Raw genomic sequence first — 27,500 nt, 5'->3', positions numbered from 1 at the left:
GCCAAACTATGTAAGAAACATTGGCTGAAGACCTGCGACGGCCTACCGGGCAAGTTCTCGACGTGGAAGACGTGGTGTCTCTTGAGGCATCTGATCGACCCGCTGAGTAGCAAAACTGCGACCAATCGCAGCCTCACCAAAGTATTGAACACGTACAAGGGAGACGGCCACAGGCTCCTGGAAGACCTGAAGGCAAAGTACTTAAAGAACGAGAAGGTCCAGTACCCGGTGCCCGAGAGGTACGAAGGACCCGACAACGAAGAACTGGACCGGCCGTTTACCATGACGGAACTGTGGACAGCGATAGATGACAGTAACAAGAGAAGGGCACCCGGCAGGGATGCCATAACTTACAAATTACTCGGTAACAAGTGCGGTACATCGGCCAGCGGCCTCCTAGAAGCACATTAACGAAGCCTGGGAGAGCTCGCAGTTGCCGAAGGAATGGAAGGACGCCGAGGTCCGCTTCATTACAAAGCCCGGCAAGGCCCTCACGATAGAGAACATGCGGCCCATCTTTCTCACAGCCTGCGTGGGGGAGGTGATGGAGCGCATGGTCCTTCGCCCGCTGCACAAGCACCTCGAAGAAACGGATCAAATGCCAGAGACGATGTACGGCTTCAGGCAACATCTCAGCACCCAAGACGTGATGATCCAACTCCACGAACTGGTCGTCAAGCCGGCAACGAGGCACTTACCCCGCAGGATACTCGCTCTCGACCTGAAGGTAGCGTTTGACAACGTGTCCCATGCGAGCGTATTGCAGAATCTAAACAAAACCCGGTGTGGCCGAAAGACATTTGGCTACATAAAAGATTTTCTATCAAACCGAACAATGACCATCAGAATAGGGGAGGTGAAGTCGGACCCTGTCGAACTCAGCGATAGGGGCACCACTCAGGGATCGATCTTGTCGCCCCTGCTCGTCAATCTGGCCCTGCTGCCCCTGCCCGATCTACTCAAGCAATTTGAAGGCGTTGATCACGCCTTCTACGCCGACGATATTACGGTGTGGACGGCCCGAGCCGGATCCGATGCCTGGATGGAGGAAGTCTTGCAGTGGGCGGCAACGACCGTGCACGAGTACGCAAAGTCGTGCGGGCTGAGCTGCGCTCCCTAGAAATCAGAGCTGCTCATGATCCAACCAGGAAAATCCAAGAAGGAGCTGCCGCCGAACGTGATTATCACCATCGCCGGAACGACCATCAAGCCAACACAGCAGATTAGGATTCTCGGCCTACTACATCAGAGCGACGGGAAGGTACAATCCGCCATCACAAAGATCAAGACTTCAACCGAACAGATACTTGGTATGATTCGGAGGGTATCTAACAGAAACCGAGGCGTTAAAAAGGACGATGCCATGCGCCTGGTACGCGCGTTCGTCGTGTCGCAGGTTACCTACTCCACCCCGTATCTCCAGCTGACGAAGGCGAATAGGGACACCCTAAACACAATGCTTTGTAAGGCAACGAAACAAGCACTGGGCATGCACATTTACTCGTCCACTCAAAAACTGCTAGACATGGGCGCCAACAGCACGGTGGAGGAGCTCATCGAAGCCCACCTCTCTAATCAGAGAATCCGACCCAGTCACACGGAACACGGACGAGCCATCCTACGCAAAATAGGATGGCAGATCGAGCCAGTACCCATAAAGACGGCCCTTACGGAAGAGTGGAAAACGATCATTCAGACAAAACCTCTTCCCCGGAGCATGACGCCGGGCAAGGACGACGAGAGGCGCACCGCGTGAGCCAAAGCCCTAGCACGAAGGTTGGAAGACAACCCCAGGGTCCTCTACGCGGACGCCTCGCTCCGAAAACACAGTGACCGTGCAGCGGTGGTGGTTACATCAAAAGACAGGCTGATCGTCAGCGCATCCCAGAAGACAACAGACCCCGCAGTTGCCGAAGAAGCGGCCGTGGCCCTCACACTCGCACAACCGAGCGTGGACACCGTAGTCACCGACTCAAAGACAGCCTGCAGAAGCTTCCGCAGGGGGGTAATCTCCTCCGCGGCCCGAGCCATTCTAGCCAAGCACAAGCCTTCGGGAAGAGCCATAGAGCTCGTGTGGGTCCCGGCTCACTCGCAGGTAGCAGGCAACACCATCGCCGACTACCATGCCCGAGAAATGTCAATCCGGGCCGAGCACGAGCCGGAAGAGCTACCGCACCCGGTTACCAGCTTTCGGGACATTACCCGGATGTACCGAGAGGAAAGGTGCAGACTGCTAGAACCACACCCCAAACTCACCAGGCAACAACAGACGATCCTGCGTCGAGCGCAGGCGGGATCGCTTGCGCATCCCGTACTCAAGAACCGCATGTACCCTGCGGAATACGATATGCTCTGTCCTTTTTGCGGAAGAGAAAAGGGCACCCTGCCGCACGTCTTGGCAGAGTGCACAGAACTCAAAACCCCCCCTCCGCCCCTTCCCACCAACACCCCCAATCCCCAACCCCTTGAGCGATGGGAGACCTTGTTATCCAGCCCCACCCTACCGATTCAGCTCGTACTGACGGACAGGGGCCAGGAACTGCTGGAAACATATGGGTCCCGTAACTAGGTAACCACCCCGTCTGGTGCCTGCGTGCACCACCGATTTATTTCGGGCCCAGTAAATGTTGCTTCTTCATCATCATCATTCTTTGTACAGCTTCGTGCTGCAAAACGGGTGGATGTCCAGTTTTTTCCCCCTTTCATAAAGCTTCATCCAGCTTGCGGGCTTCCGCAGAACTGATTTGCCATATTCAGTGTACCAGTGCTTGGAGTTGATTAATTTAGCCTAGCTCTGCGATCTTGTAGCCTCTTGGTTAACTCAGGTGGTATAGATGCCTCCACAGTAAGGCGTTGGTCCTGGATTCATATTCCCTAATCGCAAAATTTTGGAAAGTATCTTGGCTTGTTCAAAATCGGCTAAATTACTTTTGCTTCTTGCGCCGTCCCCGAGCAATGCTCCTATTTCAATGTTGGCGTTAAAACCAATAATCAAAAGGTGAGTATTCAATCTCAGTCCATTACCAAGCAGATTGTGACGCCCGCTCCCCCATCTAGAGTGTCCGCCGTGTTGAAAGAATGAAAGGTGAAGGATGCACGATCGCATGTGTTAAATCTTACTTCTAAATATCTCCCTCCATTAAAATAGGTCACTCGATATACATAGCCCTGCTCTGAGTGGCTACTGGGCCGGTGAGCAGGGCGGATATAGCGTCACGATTCTGTGCCAATGTCAATCCACGTCGCGACGCCTCGCCCGCTTTAGTAATGGGATTAGCCAGCCGCGAATGGTGGCTGATAAGAAAGGAATAGAATCGAGCGACACGAATCCCTACATTAGGCCGGCGAAGTGTGCTTTTTTTTGGTTTCTCAGAAATAAAGACCATAATTGATTTGCGCATGTCAAATACGTCTGCTACACTTGCGTCGGTGGTGAAGCTGCACACGAATGATAATAGAGGATGGTAAAGAAAGTAAACATAACTTCTCCCTCAGCATTGGCAGATACTCCATGCATTCCTTGCATGCTGTCGCGAAAGGGACATATTTCGTTTTCAGTTACACCGAGGGAACGTCCGTGTTAGAAAAACCAATTTCCTAACGTTTAGAAAATACCGGAGGAATAATATGTGAAACGAAAGACGGAGAAAATTGCCGTCTTCATGCACTCATGTACGCCCGCATATTTTACAACATATAGGACTGCCTGTTTTATGATGAACGTTATTACCATGTGATGCTTGCCAAATTCCATTTTTTTTCTTTTTTTTCTACACAAGGCCTCATAGAATCGCATGTGCATAAGCTAGGCCAGCTATTAGCTCCCTAATGGACCCTACACCGGCGTTGATCCCGTATTGTGGCGCGCTATATGCGATAAACCAAACGCGGAGAGCGACGGCCAACGTGTAGTTCAATTACGCTTGTTTCATTTTTTTGCCTGTGTGGTAGTAAAACGCGCGTGCGTTTCTTATACTGCCTCATTCACGGAATCTACATCCATGCTGCCGCTCTGGCTTGCTTTCAATGTTCGGCAACTGGAATAAATCATTCTTAACTTTTGAGCACAAAAGATCATCTCTAGTAGCTTTCCGTTCAATTGAGAAAGTTGAATGGTATTTAACCCGAGGGGGCACACTTCGCCTGCGCACGATTTTCACAAAGCTCGCACCAGGATTGCAACAGTAGTTGGTATAAAATGTAGGCTTTCAATGCGAGGCCTTTCGTTATCACCGATTTGTCATAGGGTTTGCTCGAGAAAATTTCTGGAAAATGGACCGTTTGTATTATATTGAAGAGCGTAATGAAGCGAAGGAACACCGACAATTGCCTAAGCTATACTAAGTGCATGATCAGCGACCATTCTCCAAAGAAAATAAGTATTGCCCTCGGGATGAAGGAACTGGGCTTTCGGCAACGCTTTTCTTCCACGCATAGTTTTACACTTAGACAAAGTTCTGATGGTGCTAACGCCGGTGCAAATGCTTCTCGAAAAAAAAAACATATATTGTGAGAAAACGTGTTGTTCTGAAAAGCCGCCTTTTTTTTTAGTCAGAAATGTTTGTGTCAAGGCTGGGTCAGCTGGCATGGAATGAGCCCTGAGCAACTTTATAAGAGTGTATCGTGTCTTCATAACTATACACTTAAGTTCTATTTCAAGTCGTTTGCTTAGATGAGTACAAAATTTTGCTCTCTATATATCCTAGTAAGAAGGTAGCACGCCTCCGTAGTTAATTTGACATTGGTCTGATATACGCGTCACACGAAAGTTGTGTAAAATAAAATATCGCTACTGGTGAATAGAGCTAAAGACAGCATACAGACAAGTTACTTCCCGTGTATACAAGCAGAGGCGGGATAACAATAGGGCTTTACGCGTCCCAGAGTTCCTTGAAGAAGACAGACCAGCACGGAGGAACCGAGTCGCGGGTCGCGATAAGGCGAATAGAAGTGCACTGCCTCGCCCATGGAGCAGAAACACGGGAGGTATATATGCGCGCTTAACGACATGCGCCAGATAAAACGTGATACTGGCGGGAAGTCAGGCCGAGCGACGGCGCCAATCCATCGCCCCGGCCCGACCACCAACCATTCGTGCCCTACTCGTGCAATGATGGCAGTGAACCACGCGATTCGCGACTCACTCCCCAAACAAAGGAACAGACGCAGCTCTGATTATTGTTCTCCAGCGGAGGAAGTGTCTATAATAACGCGGCCAGAAAGGCAGGCGAAAGAAACGGAAAGACAGAAAAGATAAAGAGTAAGATTGGCAAGGGGGGAGCGGGAGGGATGAGGAGGAAAAGCAGGCGCCTGAGCCGCATTACCATGCATTACCATATCACGTACGTGCTGCCCGAAAGGATCAAGGCGCCTAATGCCCGAGGCAAACTATGTATCTGCCTCTCTGCCGCCGCCTCCGTCGATCGCATGCTTATTTAATGCGCCTCCGGGCCTCGCCGGCGCACTGTGCACACTGTACTACTAGTCGCGAAGCGCGCGGGCACCTCACGGCGCACGCGCAGCAGCGTCGCGGCTCCGCTCTCCGGAAGGAAATGTAACCGTACGGCGTTAATGCTCGCGCGCTAGCGAGCTGTGCCAACAGGGGCGCTGATAATGAGCGGCCCGCGCGTGGAATGCCGTCCGGGACTTGCTTATCTTTCGCGGCGCTCGCGTACCCGCGGCTGTGTGAAAGAGCTACGCGCTAGCGTTTATTGATTGGGGTCATTTAGGGAACCGAACCCAATTGGGGGAAAAAGGGGGGGGGGGCGAGAAAACGTCCCGAGGGAGGCGAGGTGCCCCACGCAAACACTCGACGCCTTTTCAGTGGCTTCCACTATGCAGGCTTTGTTGTCTCTGGTAGGATTGAGGGAGCTGGCGGGGGCCGTAGAATGAGTGGAGGGTTCCATGTGCAAAAACTGGGTTTTGTTGCTTCCGCAGTGAGGCTTCAGCGAGATCGACATATTGACTAATCTGATCGAATATTGACACATTGACTGGCATTCCTTTTGAACTGCTAGGGCGCATCATCTCATCCAACCTAATGGCTCACCTGGAATCTATCAACTACTTTTACCCTCGCCAGCACCGCTCCAGAAAACTGTTTTCATGCGAGACCCAACTCGGCGAGTTCGCTCATGACATTCTGCAATTCATGGATCTCCATTTGCAGACTGATGCTATCTTCTAGGATTACATGAAAGCTTTCGATCGCGTTTCCCACAATCACCTACTTCAAAAACTCGCGTCTATAGTTATCCCACAAAGCTTGTTTTCCTGCCTCGAACACTTCTTAAAAGGGCGTGCACAGTTTACCTCTACAAATAACTATAATTCATCCCTTAGCAGCGTAACATCGTGTGTGCCACAAGGCGCTGGTTTATCGCGTTTACATTTTCTCATCTACATCAATGACCTATCCTGCAAATATTAAGAATAAATTACGTCTTTTCGCGGGCGACTGTGTCATATATTCCCCTATCAAAGGCCCGAATGACACCGCACTCCAACGGGACTTCGATTCTATCGCAGTATGGTGAGAGAAATTGTTCGTGCCACTTAACCTTGTGCAGAGTGCAAAGCTCTGTCATTCACCCGCAACTAGAGCTTAGCCAGTCACACCTACACAAAGGATTTTGCTCCTGTCAATCATGCCCTGTGTTACAAATACGTCGACGTTCACGTCACATCGACACTACCATGGTCAACGCATATTGACACGATCTGTTCTAATGCTTCACGTACTCCTGCATATCTAAAACGTAACCTGAAAACCACATCACCTCAAATAAAGAAGCTAGCATATCTAACCTTAATACGTCGGCAGTTGGAATATGCGTCATCTATCTGGCAGCCTTCCCATCATATGTTATCTGCGCAGCAATACAAGATCGCGCTACTCGGTTTATAACCTCCAATTACTCTCGTGAGACCAGCATAACCGAACGAAAACGTACACTTGAACTGCCATCACTTGCCTGCCGCCGGATAATCTCTCGTCTCTACTTGCCTAACACCTTTTATTACCATCCGCACTCCAGGCATTCCCTGTTAAATCCCCCCTCATGTACATCTCCCCGCTTAAGCCACAGTCGTCCCATAGCACGCATTATCGCCAGATCTTAGGCCATGAACACGTCATTCTTCCCTTGCGCAATAACCCATTGGAACAGCCTCCCAGAAAACATCGTACCATGCACTGGCCGTAAATCGTTCCGCAAAGCGTCAATTAACCACACTGCTTACTTACCGATCCTACTCAACCTTACTCCAATACGATGTTTCCCTTTTTCGCAATTGCTTCTGGCTTGTTTTTGTTTGCTGTTGTTTTTCTTTTGCTGTTCTGTTCATTGGTTCTGACATTGTTGCAAGGATTAAAGCCCTTCCTTATGTAATGCCTCAGGGCCTTTAAGGTGAAAATAAATTTAAAATATCGCGCCCGACAGCTGCGCTGCTACTTACGTCGAGTACACGCGGTAACGGAGATCGGTTTCTCCTTTTTCTCATACCTCAAAAATAAGTTCTCGCTGTACGGATACCTTACTCTGGCCAGCTATCTTAATTGGACCCTATACCCACTACATAACCACATTAATAAATGAATTAAAGTACAAAGAGTCCAAAGACCGCTGTTTGATGAAAAGTTCGGCAGCACGTTACGCTCGCGTAACACGTTAAGGCGAAAGTCTGCTGCACAGTTGGTAATGCGCCATCTCGCATCGTCGCATTGCTGCTTTCGCAGTTCGGCTTCAGCTCCTTTTCGACGCTTAGCTGCGGCTTCGCACGCTCATATAGCGGGGTCAGACTCGCGCCAACGACGCGGCTCTTCGACTTTACGTTCTTTCCTCTCAGCAGGAACTTCAAACGTATGCTGTTCGGTGTGTTGTGTGGGTGATTTCAACGAATACATGCACTGTTGGCTTCACTTTGCTGAGCGCTTGTAGCCTCAGCCTTACAAGGGTATGAGCCATTGCGCTTTTTCCTTCCTCACGGAGGTATGAGCCATTGAGAAGGTGATTTGCTTTTTTGCCACTCGATAGATGCGGAGGGAAGAAGAAGAAGCAGAAGAAAGCGGATGTGCCCCGCATCGGCTCCGTCTTTTTGAATGATTCTGCAGGCACTTTTGGCAGGACCACGCATTGAAGCTTATCATCGGATTCGTGAGGCTAACCCGAATCGGTGGATACCTTTGGACAAGGCGGGCCAGCATTTTTTGGACTTCTACAGCCTCTTTTCTGTGCATCGCGCGTGGGCGCCACGCTGGGCCTAACGCCACGTAGGTCTCGCGAGCCCGCCAAGCCGGCATGTTCGATATGCGCATGGACGACGAACCCTCCTCGGAGACAGAAGACGGCGAGGAAAGAATGGGTTGGCAGGTGGTCACCAACCGAAGATCGCGATCTGCGAAAAAGACCTGGGCAGCTGGTGGAGCCGCCAATTTGTTCCGAGAATCACAAGGAAAGGAGATCGCCAACAAAGGTGCATCCGGGGCCGACAAGCTCAAGCGCCGGATTGTGAAGGCGTCAAGAATGCCGCAACTGCCGGAGGAGCACAGGAAAATCATCGTTAGGCCTCGGGGAGGCCTCAACCTGAACAAGGTCAGCACAGCTATTGGAGAAGCGATCGTCGAGGCAGCCGGACTTACAGCAGATCAAGCGAGGGAAGACATCGTCGGCCCCAACTTCACACAGACTATTGTGGTGGTTAGTACACCGGACTCCTCTCATGCTGAAAGGTATGTGAGAATCAAGTCCATTACGATCATGGAGGCAGAATATGAAGTGAGCGCTTATGAAACAGCCCCCCACTCTACGTGCAAGGGGGTTATTAGAAGAGTGAACCTCAATGACAGTCAGAGTGTGATCACGAAAAAGATTGTGCATGAATACAACCCAACAGCGTTGGCTGCACAACGTATCAAAGCTACGGGATCGGTTATTGTCCTTTTCGACGGATTCAGGGTGCCCAACTTCATCAAATATGGGTCAACCCTCGTGAGGTGCTATCTGTACAGGAAGCAATTTGACGTATGTTACGCATGTGGAAGAATCGGACACAGATCAGACGTTTGTCCAACACCTGATGTTGTGCAGTGCAGGGGATGTGGTATGCAAGACCCAGGGGAGGCTCATATCTGCTCTCCCAAATGCAAGTTCTGCGGTGAAGATCACCCCACAGGTGACAGGGCGTGCAAGCAGCGGTACCAAATACCATATATAGTAAGAGTAAGAAGAAGACAACGCTCCAAAGTGGAGACAGAGATGGAATCGGCCCAACCTACAAAGGAAACCCCTCCAGGCGCCGGAAGGCGCTCACGCTCGAGAAGCACATCAAGATCAAGACAGCGCTCAACATCGAGGGGAAGAAACCGTTCCAGGTCTCGGGAGGCGCAGGTGCGCTTCGAGGAGCAGGAGCTGAAGATAAACAAGAAAAAGGAGCCAGGAGCGACCTGGGCCGAGAAAGTCAAAGGTACTGTGAAAGTCACAGGTGCGCTAGCCTCGCAGGAACAGAGTAATGATGCCAGAGTAGAACAGCTGATCAGAGAGGTTATATCAATAAAGAAAGCAAATGAAGAACTTAAGCAGCAGATTCAGGAAATGAAAAAAGGGTTGAGGACAGAAAGCGACAGTGTGGCAGTAGCTAAGCCGGTGTGTATAAGGAACAGCCAGGAAGAAGACACACCGGCGCCCAAAAAGAGAGCTGTAGTTCCGGAGGCAGAATCGATGTGCTCGGTTCTGGAGGAGATTAGGAATGCGATTAGGGACCTAAAGGACACGGTAGACAGCGTTAACCTTAAGGTGGATAAAACATGGAAGTGGAAGTTAATAGCCGAGAAAAGGTTGAAAAAGCTAGAGGCCCAAGGAGAAGATGAAGAATATATGCCCTTGGAAGCCGAAAGCGCAAGAACACCCCCAGGAGCGGCAGGTGGTACAGTCAAGCGAACAGTGACAGGGGGTAGCAAGTCAGGAGGCAACGACAATAATAATGGATAACAGAAATAGACTTATTGTGTGGCAGTGGAACTGCAGAGGATTTCAGCAAAAAAGAGCGTCACTAGCACAGATAATCAAAACGGTTGAAAATAGGCCAAAATTAATAATGTTGCAGGAAACTCTAGCGGAGGAGATCGGGCTGTCCGGCTTCAACTCGGTCTGCAAAGGCAAAGAACCAGGCAGAGGAATTGCCACCCTAATTGACAAGAAAATTCCTTACATAGAGCACGATCTAAAATTAGGGGCGAGTAAAATTGAATACATATTTATAGAATTGGTCCTAAAACGGCACAGAGGTAAAGCGCAAAGCTTGTTCTGCCTCAACATATATAGCAGTCCCAGAGAGATGAGACAGAGCTTCAGAGCCATCTTTAATAAGACCATGAGGGTAGCCAGAACTGCGCCACTCATAATAGGAGGGGATTTCAACGCCCCACACCAATCTTGGGGTTACCGCTGGAGTAGTAAGAAAGGGGATGGAATCTGGCATCTCGCCACAGATTTAGGCCTTTGTCTTATCACGGACCCAGCCTTTCCTACCAGGTGTGGCAGTTCCACGTGTAGGGACACTACCCCGGACTTATCCTTTACTTATAACTTACCCAGGGCAGACTGGATAAACTCTGGCACGGACCTAGGAAGCGACCATTACATACTACACATAATGGTAGAAACGACGGGGGTGGATGTAAAGCATTTCACTTACATAGACTGGGATCACTTTAGAAAAATCAGAAAAGACAGAGCAGACACAGATAGAAAGGGGCGCATCAGACTACAAGAGTGGGTAGCTCAGCTTAGGGACGACTTGAATGCAGCAACTAAGGCTATAGAGACAGAGGAAGAGGTCGAACAAATTGATAGTAGATTGGCGCATTTGATCGAAGCCAAGCAATCGATTTTACAAAGATGGAAATCACAACGCTTAAACAGGAGACTTAGGAAGCGAATTGCTGAGCTCAGTAAGAATATAGAGGAACACGCACGATACTTGCAGAAACAAAAATGGGATGAGGTTTGTAATTGTGTAGACGGAAGGATAAAACGTGGAGGCAATTGGAGTCTGCTCAGGCATCTGCTCAACGAAAAAGGCACTAAATCGAATAGACGCACGGCAGTGGCGAAACTGGTACACCAGGAAAGTCAGACTGCAAGCGCAGAGAGCATAATGGAGCGACTGGCTACTAAATACTTGCCTCTCAGGAAAGATCAGGATGTGAGTTATCCCGATTACTTAGGGTTAGAATGCAAATATATGGATCAGGAATTCACCGAAAGTGAGGTACGCACGGCACTGTATGATCTGAATAGTAGGTCAGCAGCTGGCCCGGATGGAATCTCTAACAGATTGCTTAAGAATTTGGACGACGAATCAATAAAATATCTGACCACATACATTAATGACCTATGGAAAGATGGGGTATATCCAGAAGAATGGAGGACGGCCAGTACTATCTTAATACCAAAGCCGGGCAAGCAACTCAACTTGGATAATCTGAGGCCAATTTCTTTAACATCATGTCTAGGGAAGACAATGGAGCATGTCATATTGAACAGGCTAACGAAATATGTGGAGGACAATGACATCCTACCGTACAATCTGATTGGTTTCAGATCAGGCTTGTCCACACAAGATGCCATGTTGTTAATCAAACATCAACTGCTATTGGCTAAACCAACAAACACTCGAGCTCTCTTGGGGTTGGATGTCGAAAAAGCTTTTGACAGAATTAAGCATAGAGCAATACTTGAAGTGATTTCCGAACTGGGATTGGGGAGAAAACTCTATGAAGTGATTAAAGCCTTTCTTGGCAATCGTTCAGCTCATCTTAGATTCGGGGATATTATATCAAAGAAGATGGATCTCGGTGACAGAGGGACGCCACAAGGGTCGGTCTTGTCACCTATGCTTTTCAACCTGGCCATGTCAAAAGTGGCAAAGGGACTAAAAAGGATAGAGGGCATTCACTTTACCATTTATGCAGACGATGTGACGATATGGACCGCTGAAGGAAGTATGGGACATGCGGAAAGCAGACTTCAGAAGAGCATTTATGAGGTAGAGTCTATTTTAGAAGACATGGGACTCAAATGCTCTGCTAGTAAGTCTGAACTCCTTGTACTCAAGAACAGAAGAAGTGGTAGAAAACCGAGGGGATACGTTCCCGAAGAAGAACCCCGGTTAGTACTAACCACGAAGGCAGGCAAATCTATTAAGCAAGTAGAATCCATAAGAGTCTTAGGGTTATTCCTGGAGGCAAATGGGCCAAATGGAAGAACAATACGACACATCACAAGCAAGACTGTGGAGGTAATAAGACTGCTAAGGAGAATCACTAACAGACAAAGAGGGCTGGGAGAGGAGAGCGCCATGAGACTGGTCCACGCTTTCGCCTTGTGCCACTTCTCATATGTAGCTGGGATGCTCATTTGGACACAGACAGAGCTAAACAAGTTGAACAGATTAATTAAAAGGCTTGTCAAAACAACAGTGGGGCTACCGATTAACACCCCGGATAACAAATTAATGAAACTGGGGCTCCACAACACAATAGACGAGATAATTGAAGCTCAGCAAATTGCCCACAGAGAGAGGCTCTCTGGAACAAGGCCAGGTAGAGCAATACTAGAAGAGGTAGGATGGTGCCCAACCGAATCCAAAATTTCAGGTGAAGGCACAGTAGAACTAAAAGATAGCATAAGAGATATAATCAAGACGACTCCTTTCCCCAGAAATATGCACCCAGTGCACAACCTGGAAAGACGAAAGGCAAGGGCCAAAGCTCTCCTGCAAGAGATAGAACACGACAGAGAACATGCGGCATTTGTAGATGCTGCGTGGGTCAGAGGAAAGAAAGCCTTTACGGCAGTAGTAGTAGATGCAGATGGTCTCACTCGGGATGCTATTACAATCATGACTAAAGACACGACAGTCGCGGAACAAGTAGCGATAGCATTGGCTTTAAGGAATAATAAGTGGACGAAGATTTACAGCGATTCTAAGATGGCTATTAGACACTTTACCAATGGCTTTGTAACCAAAAGGGCTGCCCAGCTGATCGGTGAGTTGGACAGCCAAGAGATCGAAATCCGCTGGTTTCCTGCGCACATGGGGTCTGTCGATCCATCTCGGAAGAATTTAAACGAGATGGCTAACGCAGCTGCACGAGGGCTTACTATCCGTGCACTACGCGACCAGGACCTTAATAATATACACGTGGAGAACAGGGACCAATTACTTACATATAATGAAATCACAAGGCATTACTACATGAACAGAAGGGAATTCCCAGTGCCACACGCTAAGCTCAATAGAGCTCAAGCGGTGACTCTGAGATTGCTGCAAACAAGAACTTATCCAAGTCCAAACTTTATTAACAAGATATATCCTGAAAGAGAGATACCAATCAATTGCGAGAAGTGTAATGGCATCATTACTCTGGATCACATGCTTTGGCAGTGTCCTGTGACTTTCACAGACTGTGACAAGGAGAGAGACTGGTGGCAGCGAGTCCTACACAGTGGAGTTCTTTCCGATCAAGTACAGGCCGTCCAGAAGGCCCATGATACGGCGGTAAGGTTAAACCTTACTGTCCCGACGTGGGAGCCGCCTGCGTCAACCTAAGGGTTGATCTTCAGGACATTAATAAAGTTCATCATACCATACCATACTCGATAGATGCCGCGTTTCTGTACGTTTTATGCGTAACTACAATGAACGTATGCACTGTACTATTCACTTTGCTGGGGGCTTGCGGCCTCTGCATTACGATAGGGACGAGCCATTGCATTTCTTGCTTGCTTGGGGTGGGGGGGGGAGGGGGGGGTGCGTATGAGCCATTGCCGCTGCTGATGATTGCTTATATGCCATCGGGGGTATGATCCTCTTAAAGCTTTCGCCTCAATAACCACACTGTAATGTTTAGTAGCAAGCATTGTTGAAGTAGAAATTTTGTACTCACAGACTAGCTTCTCGTCGAGACTGCCTCGTGAAGTCACCGAAAGTGCACGAATAAACTCCTCGAACTCGATTGAGCCGTCCTGGAAAGAAAACGGGAGAGTTCATAATCAGCAGGTGTAATCTGGCACACACAGGTGGCAAAAAGCAAAGGGCAGGCTGGAAGCTCTCATCAGATCAGCAGTAACCCCATCAACAACGATATCACTTGGTATAAAAATAAAGCATCACTTGGAAAGGCAGCAGAGCTATTTAAGCACTAAACACATTAGTACTCAAATAACGCGTCACCGAAGATATAGTCACTCCCAGGGCGCTAGAACCTAAAGCTATTTCAAGATTTTCGATTCCAATTCTGCAATAAGCTCTCCACGGTTGGTCAAAAGTTTTCGGGCCGTCCCCACTTCGCCTGTCGGTCACGCGACAGCACGAAAACCGCTAGAACATTCGATCCGATATTATGTCTGCACACTGATTATGCATGACTAGGCCAAACGAAAGAAAAATAATTATTTCTGATTCGACACCCTTTTCACCATTTGTGCTCTGCTATTGGCCAAACGTATTCGGACTGCGCCTACTTCACCTGTCTGTCACGCGACGTCACAAAACCGCGAAAACACCTAGGCAAAGTGGCGTGTACGCGTTAAAGACGCAATAATATGGCGAGCAGAACTGAATTTCTTTTCTGAATAGCGGGAGACTGCCCCGTTCCGAGAGGAATAGAAGATGGCTGCCCGCGAATCGCTCTGGCACTGGCTAGGCGGAGCTGCCCGTGAGCATGGATTTATTTTCATGTAATATAATTTTTCGCGTGGCAGTATAACGTTATTGAAATCTTTCGGCACGTATACGGCATTGCTGTGCCAGCTCTTCTTTGCTGAGGATCCGTTTTAGTCGCATTTTTAACCTTGCGTTGCACGCCGCCGCGATTTTCGCCGTCATCGCAAGCTAAGTAAAGGGAAGCGGACAAATCGTAGACGCCAGCACCACCCTCTTCATCCGGCTATCTATTTTAAGTGCGCTGGATCGGCCCTATCGAAAATATTTCCCCTTGAGCGTGTTCCTCGCCTCGTGTCAACCAATTAGATCAGAAAAATTGCTGTGTGTAGGTAACACTATTCGCTTTGAAAGCAAAAAAAAGGACCTCCTAAAAACGAGGAGCGCGTTTGATTGGACTTTTCAAACAACGTAGTCGGTTACCGCCCGATGCTTGCGTCGATCGTTACGTAAATTTGACGTCAGGAGATTGGAATAAAAACATATTGGAATAGTTTTACGTTATAGGGTCCCCGGTCGAAATTGTGCACGAACTTTGTCATTGAAGTCGGATGGCCAAGAACATTGCGATTTCTATGTATGCGTTTATATCGTTCTGCTCCTAAATATAAGTTTGTCGCAAAAGTATAGACACTCCTCCACAGCTCCCGGTTGGGACTACAGAACTCACAAGGGGAATCTGAGAAAACTACTCGTTACTTCGCGTACATGCTTAGTTCTTGATGCGGACATATATTAAGCAAAATAACAGCTTCAACATGAACAAATGCTTAATATGTTCGTATAATGAACACATTTAGGAGGTAAGAAACACGCGCAACTTCCTAAATGGAACGCGAGGTCGTTGGTTAAAGAAATATTGCATGCATATAGAAGTGAACAGATAAAAGATTACATGGTTTCCAGTGCTCGAAGTTAATTAATCAAATGACAATTCCCAGAGTATTCAGGAAATAACAAGACGAGTTCTAAGCTCTCCAGCATAATATGGATGCAATCTAATGCGTTGTGAAGGAGACAGACAGGGCGAGCCTCGGCATATACTATAGTCTGACTGCCTTAGTAGTTGCTTTATCTTTTGAATTAGGAAGACTAATAACAGCATTGACATATTAAAATATCACTTCTCTTTGACACAGGCTCATTACTTCCCAAGTTTTCACGCTTGGCGACAAAAAGAGCGTCATTTATAACGGCGGCGCGCCACAAGTACTGCCGTAAAACAGGCCACTACACAAAACACACCGTAAAATGTGATCATGAAGCGAGCTTTTAGTGGCGCCGAGGCCAGCCGTTTAAGGTTAGAATGTTTACGCAAAGGGCTCGGACAATTACGCAGGGTGTGGCATCCGAAGCGTGGACCCGTCCTTCGCTGCAAATTTCAGCAGCTTTAAAAAAGACGCCAACCAGCAGATTATTACTGGCGTTAAAGGGGGTGGGCGAATGGGCAAAAAGAAGAAACGGTGTCCTTCGTCTTCTGGTTAATAACTTCGCTCACGGCAGGCGTGTGCCAATATCTGTTTTTCTTTGCTTTTTTTGTTTTGAAACAGAGTCATTTGCTGAACAGACCCGGTGCAAACCGCGAATTTTTTTCTTTAGCTAACGGGATTGTCAAAGCGAAGTTATTTTATCGAGGCCAAGTTTGTTTAAGCAGGCAGTTTTCGGTTAAACTATGAGCTCAGGAACAAGATTCAAGCAAATGATTATGGAATAGTTGGCTAATTGAACCCCAGAGTAGGGATCGCGTAACGATTTTTTTGCAATGCTTTTCATTTTAGTGTTTCGTCAGTGATGCGAGCAATGCTCCCGTAACGTTATCGCCGGCATTGGCACTGAAGGGCGTATTATAAGGAATAGAACAAACTTACTTAAGTTCGTGGGGTATTACGGGTCACAATCGTGCACTACCCCATTATGAGGCATGCCGTATTGGGCGAAACTCCGGATTAACTTTGACCTAGATCTAAGCGTTAGCGTTCACCTAGATCTAAGTACTACATGAGCGTTGTTTATTTCATTCCCATCTAAACGTGGTCGCCGGGGTCGCAATTGAACCCGTGACCTCAAGCTCAGTAGAGCAACACTTAAAGCCACCGGGCCGAATGAAAGGAATAGAATAGAACGAAAGAAACCTGTACATTATAGCGGCAGAGTTGTTGCCATTGTCGTCACGTGCTGTAGCTGGCCTTCGACAGACGGGCATGGTGCGGCTGACGAACGGTGCGTCAGTTCTGCTGCAGTTACAAAAAAAAAAGAAAGAAAACGCCACCTCCGCAATGCTGCGTGTTACACCTCACCGCGCACTGCATGCGAATGCATTTGCGCCCGTGTGCATGTATGCGCCTGTACGTCGAAGTGTTCTTTTTTTTTGCGCTAGCAATCGCGGCGAAAGAAACGAGGCTACAGGACACAAAGCGCTTCGTGTGTCGCGTACCCTCTTTTCTTTGTCCGCGTGTTCTAACGCAAAAAGAAATAAAAAAAGAAACAAAAAACTTTTCGAAATGCATAACGAACTTGCCCAAAATGACAGCACTGCGTGTACGTGTTTCCGTACTGTCAAACTCGTCCACGCTTGCGACATTTTTGCGCTCTTCGAAGAAACCCACGAGCGTGAGTGCAGAACATTTCATAGGTTTGGCATTGTGAGAGCAGGCTTCACGCTATAATGTCGTGGAAATCTATGCACACATCACTTTATTTTTTCCGTTTTTCTTCGTTGTTTAGGGAGTTCTTTTTATAAAGTGAGGTAAAGTTTCTTGTTTTCTTAAATTTCATAATATTATGCGCTCTAAACCTGTGCAGAAACCATCAACATTGTCAATGTAAGCGAATAGCCCGAATGAATGAATGAATGAATGAATGAATGAATGAATGAACGTTTTCCACGCCAAGTCCGACCACCCAACACGAGAACGGACTTAAGAACTAAAGAAAGCTATTCATCATCATCATCATCATCACCATCATCGTCATCATCCTGGTTACGCCCATTGCAGGGCAAAGGCCTCTCCCATACTTCTCCAACTACACCGGTCATGTACTAATTGTGGCCATGTCGTCCCTGCAAACTACTTAAACTCATCAGCCCACCTGACTTTCTGCCGCCCCCTGCTTCGCTTCCCTTCCCTTGGAATCCAGTGCATAGCGCTTAATGACCATCGGTCATCGTCCCTCCTCATTGCATGTCCTGCCCATGCTCACTTCTTTTTCTTGATTTCAACTAAGATGTCATTAACTCGCGTTTGTTCCCTCACCCAATCTGCTCTTTTCTTATCCCTTAACGTTACACCCATCATTCTTCTTTCCATAGCTCGTTGCGTCGTCCTCAATTTAAGCAGAACCCTTTTCGTAAGCCTCCAGGTTTCTGCCCCGTAGATGAGGACTGGTAAGACACAGCAGCTATTATACACTTTTGTCTTGAGGGATAAGGGCAACCTGCTGTTCATGATCTGAGAATGCCTGCCAAACGCACCCCAGCCCATTCTTATTCTTCTGATTATTTCCGTCTCATGATCCGGATCCGCAGTCACTACCTGCCCTAAGTAGATGTATTCCCTTATGACTTCCAGTACCTCGCTGCCTATTGTAAGTTGCTGTTCTCTTACGAGACTGTTAAACATTACTTTAGTTTTCTGCAGATTAATTATTAGACCCACTCTTCTGCTTTGCCTCTCCAGGTCAGTGAGAATGCATTGCAATTGGTACCCTGAGTTACTAAGCAAGGCAATATCATCTGCGAATCGCAAGGTACTAAGGTAATCTCCATTAACTTTTATCCCCAATTCTTCCCAATCCAGGTCTCTGAATACCTCCTGTAAATACGCTGTGAATAGCATTGGAGAGATCGTATCTCCCTGCCTGACGCCTTTCTTTATTCGTATTTTGTTGCTTTCTTTATAAAGGAGTACGGTGGCTGTGCAGCCGCTATAGATATCTTTCAGTATTTTTATATACGGCTCGTCTACACCCTGATTCCGTAATGCCTCCATGACTCCTGAGGTTTCGACAGAATCAAACGCTTTCTCGTAATCAATGAAAGCTATATATAAGGGTTGGTTATATTCCGCACATTTCTCTATCACCTGATTGATAGTGTGAATATGGTCTATCACTCAGTAGCCTTTACGGAATCCTGCCTGGTCCTTTGCTTGACAGAAGTGTAAGGTGTTCCTGATCATATTTGCGATTACCTTAGTAAATAGTTTGTAGGCAACTGACAGTAAGCTGATCGGTCCATAATTTTTCAAGTCTTTGGCGTCTGCTTTCTTATGGATTAGGATTATGTTAGCGTTCTTCCAAGATTCCGATACGCTCGAAGTCATGAGACATTGCGTATACAGGGTGGCCAGTTTCTCTAGAACAATCTGCCCTCTATCCTTCAACAAATCTGCTGTTACCTGATCCTCCCCAGCTGCCTTCCCCCTTTGCATAGCTCCTAAGGCTTTCTTTACTTCTTCCGGCGTTAACTGTGGGATTTCGTATTCCTCTAGACTATTCTCTCTTCCATTATCGTCGTGAGTGCCACTGATACGGTATAAATTTCTATAGAACTCCTTAGCCACTTGAACTATCTCATCCATATTAGTAATGATATTGCCGGCTTTGTCTCTTAACGCATACATCTGATTCTTGCCAATTCCTAGTTTCTTCTTCACTGCGTTTAGGCTTCCTCCGTTCCTGAGTGCATGTTCAATTCTATCCATACTATAGTTCCTTATGTCAGCTGTCTTATGCTTGTTGAATAACTTAACATGTTCTGCCAGTTCTATTCTAGCTGTAGGGTTAGAGGCTTTCATACATTGGCGTTTCTTAATCAGATCTTTCGTCTCCTGCGATAGCTTACTTGTATCCTGTCTAACGGAGTTACTACCAACTTCTATTGCACACTCCTTAATGATGCCCAGAAGATTGTCGTTCATTGTTTAAACACTAAGGTCCTCTTGCTGAGTTAAAGCCGAATACCTGTTCTTTAGCTTGATTCGGAATTCTTCTATACTTCCTCTTACCGCTAACTCTTTGATCGGCTTCTTATGTACCAGTTTCTTTCGTTCCCTCCTCAGGTCTAGGCTAATTCGAGTTCTTACCATCCTATGGTCACTGCAGCGCACCTAGCCGAGCACGTCCACATATTGTATACGATACCAGGGTTAGCGCAGAGTATAAAGTCTATTTCATTTCTAATCTCGTCATTCGGCATCCTCCACGTCCACTTTCGGCTATTGCGCTTGCGGAAGAAGGTATTCATTATCCTCATATTATTCTGTTCCGCAAACTGTACTAATAACTGTCCTTTGCTATTGCTAGTGCCTATGCTATATTCCCCCACTGCCTTGTCTCCAGCCTGCTTCTTGCCTACCTTGGCATTAAAGTCGCCCATTAGTATAGTGTATTTTGTTTTCACTCTACCCATCGCCGATTCCACGTCTTCATAAAAGCTTTCGACTTCCTGGTCATCAGGGGCGTAGACCTGTACGTCCTGCAATTTGTACCTCTTATTACGTTTCACCACAAGACCTGCCACCCTCTCGTTAATACAATAGAATTCCTCTATGTTACCAGCTATATTCTTATTAATCAGGAATCCGAGTGCTACTTCTCGTCTCTCGGCTAAGCCCCAGTTGCACAGGACATGCCCGCTTTTTAGCACTGTATATGCTTCTTTTGGCCTCCTAACTTCACTGAGCCCTATTATATCCCATTTACTGCCCTCTAATTCCTCCAATAGCACTGCTAGACTCACCTCACTATAGATAACGATCTAGCGTTAAATGTTCCCAGGTTCATATTCCAATGGCGGCCTGTTAAGAAAGCTATTAGTTTCAGTAAAGAATAAGGAACCGCTCAGTGAGCCGATGCAGCTAAGTTACTTTTGTTCGACCACCGGCACATCTGTACGCCTATGATTATAAATAAATGAATAATTATATCACTGATACCTAAATAATTTTCTTACTTTTGCTGTAGCACCACGAGTAATGTACTTTAATTGCATTAAGCAATTTAGTTACTGATGCCAATAATGGGATATGAACAGTGATTTTGCCATGGCATGTGCTTATACGATTTGTAGCACGGATATCCAAGAACAGGAGCTTCAGCCTCAATTAAACATTTTTCCAACGAAGCATGACGTATGAAATTAAGTTTGACAATGAAATCGGGGTAATCACTTTGATGTAACGTTATTGTGGGAGTTTAATTGCTTCTAGGATTAACGAGCATCGCAAAGAATTTCCTTCCCGTATTAGTAACTTAGTAACAGAACACGTTACTGTAGGGCTGTAATTTCTAGATAGAATTACCGATCACTTTTCTCTTGAACTTTTGTGAACGCACATCACCAATAACAGTACAGCAAGAACAGAACAGCACAGCACGCGCTGATAAAAAAAAAAGGAAAAAGTAAACTTCAAGCCGACTGATGTGACACGCTACGGTTCTTCCAAAACGCTTTTGAAGACTACGGCACTTTTTAGAAAAGATGTACGCAAACTGCCTTAATGTAACCAATACCTTTCCGAAATCGATGCACTTACATATATTTAGCACGTCGTGATTTTGGATGTAGCCTAATTACTATGAGTGCAGATACAGTATAGTGCTACTGACCTACACTTACAGAATAATTGCACTGCGCGAAATACCACTGCACTAAGCCGCGCTGAAGAAGAGATCTTGTGCAGGTTTCAGCCGGTTACAGCCTCAACGTTTCTTTATATCACGATTTCCTTCTCAAGCACCGCAGTTCTTCCTCTTTGTCTCTGTCCCTCCTCACAAGTTTGTCATTTCAACGTGGGCGTGCTTAATTATTGCTTGGTGGAAAAGTATACAAAAGCCCGGGGCACTACGCCGACCAAAGTAAATTTGAAAGAAAAGAAGACGTTTCAACTCCAACACGGGAGCCTTGTTCACAGGTCTTTTATACCTGTCAACAAGGCTCCCATGTCGGAGCCGAAACGTCTTCTATTTTCTTTAAATTTGCTTTGTTCGGCGTAGTGCCCCGGGCTTTGCATACCTTTCCACCATGTTCCATCCCAACCAGACGGGCTTCCGTCAAACACTGAACTTCAATTATTGCTCTAACGGTCATTATAGGATGTCAGGAACTTTTAGAACAGGGGCCCCTAAGCGTCACTGCGCGTGCGCAGAACGCAACCTGCTACTTTGGGTTTGGGCTCACACTCGCGTGCCTATGGAAGCAATCAGGAGCTGTAAGAGCTTCCTTTTCGTATTTGCCCGAGCATGGTGCACGCACGCGTGAGTTGTGAGAGAAACACCTGGGGACCCTTTACTGAGGTCTGTTGGTTCTAATGTGCGTTTTCCTAGGTACTACGGAGGATGGTGCTATTTGCTGGATCCCGTGTAAACGTCGCTGAAACTTCCGTCCAAACGTGATCATAACGGCCGATAGAGAGTCCGCAGTCGTGAAGCGGCAGTTGTCTTCATCAGTGGTTGGCCCGCGTCACTGTGGCGCACGTAGCACTATAAGCTTTTGTGCTTCGCAGTGCGTCTCTGGTGCTTTGCCAGTGGCACGGTATTCGGTGACGGGAGTAGTAGATGTGTTACATGGACACGCTCTCCGTATGCGCCGTGCAGCCGCGAACGAGAACTTGAGTATAACCTGCAAATGAATCTTTTACAATAAAACAAATTCGCAGCAACGAAATGTCATTACGGATTGGTCTCCAGCTGCTAAAGCGGCATCTGCGTGCTATCTTGGAGCTGGCGGTGAGGTAGAGTAACGGTCACCATACACCGCCGCCCAGCTCGGCATCAATCTGAACCTGTTGCCCTTGAAACGCAAAAAGCGGATCACATCAACCTACCCATGCGATGGACACTGCCTATTCGGATGTCTCATCGGTGTTCCACAATACTCATAATGGAATTTTTACAAACTTTAAGAACGCCCCGTTACGTGCGCATACACTACCTACATATGTAACTATATATGCCTACACATCACTACAGAGAAACGTGCACATACATAGGCTATCTTCATGCATCATAGCTGCAAACACAGTTGATAATATTCAATGGTAAACATCACATTAATTCACAACTGCATGTCCAAACTGGCTTCGCTCAAGAAGTCTAAAACTGCTTTTGCTATTGGGGGCCCAGTCTTGCCATCTTCCCAGAGTCCTGAAAGAGTTTCCTTTGAAAGAGACCAGGAGCTTACAGAAGACAGTCGCTAGAATTACGTTCAGCTAGGTCGCATACTGTGGGCACTTGAACCATTATGTATTCCAACGGCCAAACTGTCTCATCGCAGGAGACGAGGCCCACCTAAACTTATGCATTATGTATGCAATATATAAAGAAACAGAAGAATGAAGAATGTTTCATATGTTCTAAAGACGTAGAAGTTAGCAAGGAAAGACAGGGGTGTTATGTGGACGTCACGCTTTGGGAAAGCAATTATACAAAAAGGTGAGGACCCATTCAAGAGCAACATGTGATAGGTTGGAGTAATAAATCAAGCTCAAACGCAAGCAACTAAACACCGGACCATCTACATAAGGGTGAATTTTAATAAGTTTCCGATCCCACTTGCGTCTTACTTTCTCGACATCAAACGCAAAAATAAGGAATTGCATAGAAATTGTCGGGCGACGAAGAAGGCGCGCAGGTGATCAATTAAATGGTGAGATATACGACCAAAGGCGTCGAACGTAACGAAAAAAGAAGAGAAGAAGGAAGTTAGATAGGACTTTATAGCGCTTTCGATTATATGCGAGGTAAAATGTTCCGAGGCCTTTAGGGTTGAAAAAGTTATGCAGATCCAACGCACGTGCCAGACTCAATGCGAAGCGAAGCTTCCGTGAAACCGGTAAATAAATGTTGTAAATTTGCACGCGCAACTGGAAACTGACACGCACATGTGTTTTCGTGCATCCGTGCTAGGCAATGTGATAAATCTTACATTGTATTTTACCAATTTCTTCTCATTTATTTTAAATTCACCAGTCGCTTCATGCTCCCCCCTCCCCCCACCGCCGTTGTGGACACGTGCCACAGAATAGAAATTATAATCATCATTAACACACGGCGAATATCTTAAAGAGCTAGCTGACATTGGCATAAAATTTGGATGAAGCTTAAGCTTCGCCTTTAAAAGTGGAAAGCGATAGCATTCAAAGAACCCTGACTGCTTCTCACGCTGCCCGGCAACTGCAGCTTATGTAACAGTAATGTTTCTTCGAGAAACGCTGGCGGCGGACGCTATGCACGAACGCGAGCTTTCTGGTAGAAACGCGGCCTCTTGCGTGGGCTGCGACGAGGTGGAGGCGAGCGCCCTTTGGAGGTGTTGCAAAGGAACTGCGGGCCGGTTTATAGCCTTTGAGATTTGCGCGCCCCAGCGCGTGCAAATCTTGGAGGCCATGGCCGCTCTCGTTGGACATGGACGGTCATTTTCGCTGCAAAACAACGACACTCGACTAAATTCAGTATACGTAACGTTCAAGGTTCCCAAAGTTGACGAAACTATGGAACAGTGCTCCTCTTACCCACATGTGTAGGTTCGAGCCGCCAACAGACCAAGTCTATAACACGCTGCTAAGCCTTCCTTGCGCAAATGCGGGTCGCAACCCTACCGCTGATCGAAATCCTCTTCGGAGAACCTCGCCCCACAATACATGCGGCTCATATATGCATGGGTTCGTTTACGAAAAAAAACACTTTTTTTTTGTATTCCTGAGCATGCTCTCCGTCTCTTGTCTTCTTCCCTCAGTGTCCAGCTCTAAGCACGCCCAGCTACGTGCGGGAAGAACCGGTCATCGGCTTCAAGTCGCACCGGACAAGCTCGTTCAATAATTTAGCGCAGCCGCGTCGGACAGGGCGAGCAAAGTTCTCTTCCATAGCACCAGTGAACTCTCCTCGTTCCCACACTTCTTTTGGCCCAATCGGATGCGAACTTCTCTTTGTGTTCTTTCCTTTTTTTTACTCTTCACTGCTGAAGTATGCAAACTTCGCAGTACATGTAGGAACCGTTTCTATAAACCCGTTTTTTTTTTCTACCTGCCTTTCTATTTTTACTCGCTTCCGCGTCATCCGGACTCAATAATGAAATTGAAAGCAAAAGGGAATACCAGACGAGACTAACCTTGCAAATCCAAGCCAAGTCAGAATAAATGAGGCGAAAGATTTCAATTTAGGTTCATGAATATCGTAGCACCATGCGGATAAAAAAAAGGAGAAGAAAAAACTCGTTTGGTGCTCACCGGACACGCACCTTGAACCCCTTGCTCCGCTTCTCATTTTTCTTTAACCACTTCTTTGCTTCTTCCTTATATGCCATTGTATTCCTACAGCCTTGATCATAATTCGATTTCTTTTCGAAACGCTCTTATCTAGGCTGTGGGACCGTGTAAATGTGAATCAGAGTGGGCGCTGAGGTTTGTAGCTGTTCGCATGTGTAGGAGTGGTATGTGAATTAATAACCTGTAATAAAATGCTACCCCCTTTTCTTTATCTTACGAAAAGAAAATAACGCAAGAAAAATTATTAATCTTACTGTGGTGATGGCTAACACTTTTCTCATAACAGTAATAATAATAACTATTATAACTTTAGAAGGAAAGCACCATAAGGGCAGAACGTTAAGCACAAAAAAAGCAGCCAGTTCGCCATATGGCCCGAAATATAGAGGTACAAACAGATAAAAAAGGTGAGAATACATTATAGTATGCACCGAGTCCCAAAGAACGGGATAGGTATGTAAGATTGCAATGTGGTTCGAGATGTACATGCACAAAATAAAGCAAGGCCAGAGAAAAGCTCCGCTATACCGTATGTCTGAGCTAAGGTTAACTAAGTTGCTTCACTAAAGAAAAAAGAAAGATTAATATGAAAACACGGTGCAAGATAAATTATAAGACCTAAGGTGTTCGGTCGCCAGAGGTATGAGAACCGACCAACGTGGGTTTTAAAATTATATATTGCATCATGTTTTTGTAATCTTTTTTTTTTTCGTTGAGCATCTTGACTAACGTTAGCTGGGACACCCTATAAAAACCGACATTGCAGCACTGGAATCCCATCCTCATCCCTCACACGATGTTCCCCATCGTGTTTCCACCTGTACATCGCGCAAACTCCATATATATCTCTCGGTCACTCATGAGAAATAAGCATTGGTTGCGTTTTTCTAGGTTGATTTCAAAATGTCCCTTTGGTCTCATGCTTTCTTTTGAAATGTGAGAATTAACGATTAAGGCCTTTGTGGCCTTGGCTGCATTGTTCTATTTGCCAGCCTCCATGAAGCGTGTCGGCACTACATATGCTGTGCTCGACAAGGTTCGATGCTGCCAAATACGCAGAACAATATTTTCTGTGCTGTAAAGAGGATCACACCTCTTTTTCACCCCCATCGCTGATCCTTCTGAGTGCGACTGCGCGAGCATTCAGTCCATGTCGCTACCTCTGCAATCAATGTCTAACCGCGTAATCTACGGAGGAACATCAGAGACACACGTTTGGACACACATCGCAAACAAGGCTCAATGACATGTTCATTTTTTTTTAAATTGGAATTGCTATGACCTATCATACAATAACGTAATACATAAAAAGAACATATCGCACAGAGCGTACCACGCTCCTGGAACATATAGCTACACACCAGGCAAACATAAAAGTATAGTAAAGCTTTTCGGTTTATCATACAGGGTAATAAAGCAGACCTAAACGAACAAGGAGAGGTGCACAGTCCAACAACACACGGCGCCAACTTCCAGCTGCTAGAATGTAGCGCTCTGCATTGTTTTCTTTCTTCCTTTCTCTTTCTTTTAAAATAAATAATTCATTAGGTGTAATGTTCCAAAGAAACAGCTGGACCACGAGAAACACCGTAGTTCAGAGCTCTCAATAAATTTTCACCCACAAGGTTCTCTAACCTGCACCTAATTTTAAAGGGCCCCACACCAGGCCACACAGAAAATTTCGCTGGAAGTGGTACATCCCTTCTAGGGAGCGTTTTACTGCAAGAAGTTGGCACATTGGTTTATTAGTAGCCGAGATGGAAATATTTCAGTGCCGCCAACGAATAGGAGGCGAGCGTCACCGCCAACGTAACGCTATCTGCATCTGCCCCGTCTAGCCTTCGCTAGCGAAATTTCTTCCCAGCGTTCTCCCATACCGGAGCACAAGGATGACGCGTCGCGTACGTGATAGACATCACCTTTTTTTTTCCTCCCTTTCTTGCTGTGCGGCGCACTTCCGCTGACGGCGTCGCGTGCGACCTCTTGCGTTTATCTCGTTTCGCGCAGCGCACGGTTTCGCAATCTGTGCACGAGAACGGTTGAATAATGGCACACCCTTAAGCAAAATTACACCCTTCTGGTCGTATCTTACCACGCAACAATAATCGTCATCTGTGTTTGCGCATTTCCTTTGTTAAACACTACGAGCCCGGTACTTCAAAGTCACGAACAGCATGCGCGTTATCAGCACGACAGAGAATTCTCGACAAGAAACTAGCAAGCGTAGCGTTTTCAAGAATGGAAACGCAAGCAAGTCTGATGACAATTACTGCTGCGTGGCAAATATACACCCCAAAGGGTGTACATTTGTTGAAGAGTGTATAATTCGGTGCTACACGAACACTAAGAAAAATTAAAATATGGGATTTTACGTGCCAAAACCACTTTCTGATTATGAGGCACCCCGTAGTAGAGGACTCCGGAAATTTCGACCACCTGGGGCTCTTTAACGTGCACCTAAACCTAAGTACACGGGTGTTTTCGCATTTCGCCCCCATGGAAATGCGGCCG

General features: G+C 46.7%; 1 protein-coding gene across 2 annotated transcripts in view; it reads right to left on the bottom strand.

Annotated features, from left to right (window-relative positions):
* Positions 1 to 27,500, bottom strand: part of LOC139051641 (frequenin-2-like) — a 411,489-nt gene that overhangs the window by 30,729 nt on the left and 353,260 nt on the right. For both annotated transcript variants that reach the window (XM_070528587.1, XM_070528586.1), the window contains exon 5: positions 13,952 to 14,030. In XM_070528587.1, coding sequence (XP_070384688.1) covers positions 13,952 to 14,030 — 79 coding nt within the window. The remainder of the gene's footprint in view (positions 1 to 13,951; positions 14,031 to 27,500) is intronic.

Source organism: Dermacentor albipictus, unplaced genomic scaffold (assembly GCF_038994185.2).
Source record: "Dermacentor albipictus isolate Rhodes 1998 colony unplaced genomic scaffold, USDA_Dalb.pri_finalv2 scaffold_13, whole genome shotgun sequence".
Classification (NCBI taxonomy): domain Eukaryota; kingdom Metazoa; phylum Arthropoda; class Arachnida; order Ixodida; family Ixodidae; genus Dermacentor; species Dermacentor albipictus.
This window is presented reverse-complemented; position numbering and strand designations above follow the sequence as displayed.